Source organism: Diabrotica virgifera, chromosome 3 (genome assembly GCF_917563875.1).
Source record: "Diabrotica virgifera virgifera chromosome 3, PGI_DIABVI_V3a".
Lineage (NCBI taxonomy): Eukaryota > Metazoa > Arthropoda > Insecta > Coleoptera > Chrysomelidae > Diabrotica > Diabrotica virgifera.
In genome coordinates, this window is record NC_065445.1 from 267,374,500 (window position 1) to 267,376,351 (window position 1,852).

The 1,852-nt window shown below is 36.7% G+C and overlaps 1 protein-coding gene across 1 annotated transcript; it reads right to left on the reverse strand.

The window, feature by feature from the left end:
• Positions 1 to 985: 985 nt before the first annotated feature.
• Positions 986 to 1,631, reverse strand: LOC114325744 (uncharacterized). The gene has a single exon (XM_028273882.2). It carries the CDS (start codon positions 1,534 to 1,536, stop codon positions 1,090 to 1,092), a length of 447 nt encoding a protein of 148 aa, XP_028129683.1. The 5' UTR covers positions 1,537 to 1,631; the 3' UTR covers positions 986 to 1,089.
• Between the last annotated feature and the right edge of the window lie 221 nt (positions 1,632 to 1,852).

Below are 1,852 nucleotides of genomic sequence, written 5' to 3' on the forward strand. Positions count from 1 at the left end.
ACAGAAAAGTTCCAATGAAGCTGAAAAGAAAATTCTATAAAACAGCCATAAGACCGGCTATGATGTATGGAACTGAATGTTGGGCAGTGGAAAAGAAAGAGGAACAACGAATGCATGTGGCGGAGATGAGAATGCTTAGATGGATGAGTGGAGTGACAAGAAAGGATAAAATTAAAAATGAGTATATTAGGGGAAGTCTAGGTGTGGCACCAATTGATGCCAAAATTAGAGAGCATAGGTTGAGATGGTTTGGTCATGTTCAACGTCGAGACGTTAATCATCCAATACGAAGAGTAGCTGAAGTGCAGATTCCTGGAAGGAGTAGGAGAAGAAGACCAAAGAAGACGTGGGGGGAGACGATTAGGCAGGACATGTTGGTAAAGGGGATTAATATTGATATGACACATGATAAAATTGTGTGGAGAAATGCAATTAGGGAAGCCGACCCCGCATAGGGATAAGGCAATGAGAATGATGAAAGAAATTGAAAATGTTTATAAATTTTTAATTCATTTACTCTTTTGTTGAGTACTAAGGAATCTTTCTTGTTGGAACTTTTACCACGCTGAGCAGATGAGACGTGAATTACTTAAAATTTCCTCATCTTAATTTCCTTGGCATCCTGTATGATTTATAATTTTTTAAAATGTCGGGAGGTTGTAACCAAACAAAATATTCCACCTATTGTCAATCTGATGGTAGGGGAACGATATTTATTGTCGTTTTCTGTGCTACTTCGATTGATAACTTGTTTTGTTTTTCGGTAGATGGCTCTAGTTCATCCGCGGCATTCCGTTCTTTGCAATTCGGAAAGGTCCAAAGCATGGCACCTGGAGAAATCGGAGGGAAGAGGATATGGGACTACTGATGAGGAGGAAAAAACCTCCGAAACCGGTATAGACTCTTCCTACACTCTCCGATTTAACCAGAGTATTATGCAGCTGCTGCATTTTCGTGTTGCAAAGAAATTGAAAATGTTTATACATTTTTCTTTTGGTGTAAAATATATTTAAGAAAGAATACTCAACATATATATTATGTAAGTATAATGACCTATATTTTTGTTTATATCAAATTAACATATAGAAGTTATGTCTTAAGGCCTTTGTGTGTTAACATTACTGTACATTCTGGTTTATATTTCATTCTCTGATACTGGAACTCCTTCCTTTCTACTGGACATGAACACTTACGAATTCTTTGTTCAATAATTTCGTTCTTGCCTGGATTTCTATATGTCATCATTCGCTGCACAAACCTCCTATGTATTTTGCTTTCAGACTTAATGATTTCTTCTCTTGTGTATGTATCTTTCTCGAACTCAGCTCTCTGTTTGAACCACATCCTCATGTACTCGTTACTCATTAAAAATCCCATACATACTGGTTCCCCTTTCACTTCATACGATGGTTTGAAACCAAGTAGACCTTTTTCTCTAGCTTTTGACGAGATAATGTTATCTGCTCTTCTTATGGGAAGTGCAGGCGACCATTTTAAAGGCGCTTTTAGGGGCGACTTTCTAGGATTACTACCCATTACGATGAAAAATTAATTATATATTTACTAAACATGTCAAGATGACAGTAAACAAAAATTTATGAATAGGTGAATGAAAATTGTTATTTGTGTATGTGTGACATTGACAATATGTAAAAACAAATATAATTTGGATAGACTAATAGCCCGGGAGGTGGTGTCAAATTTGACCGGAGCAGTTTAGCATGGCTGTTCTCTTTTTATTTAGTTAGGTGTTCCAAAGCTTATTAACAAATGATGTGTCAGCTGGCCCAAAACCGGGGATTTTAGTCAAGAAAAGGTAAAATGTGAAACTTGATGGAAAAACGCTACACTT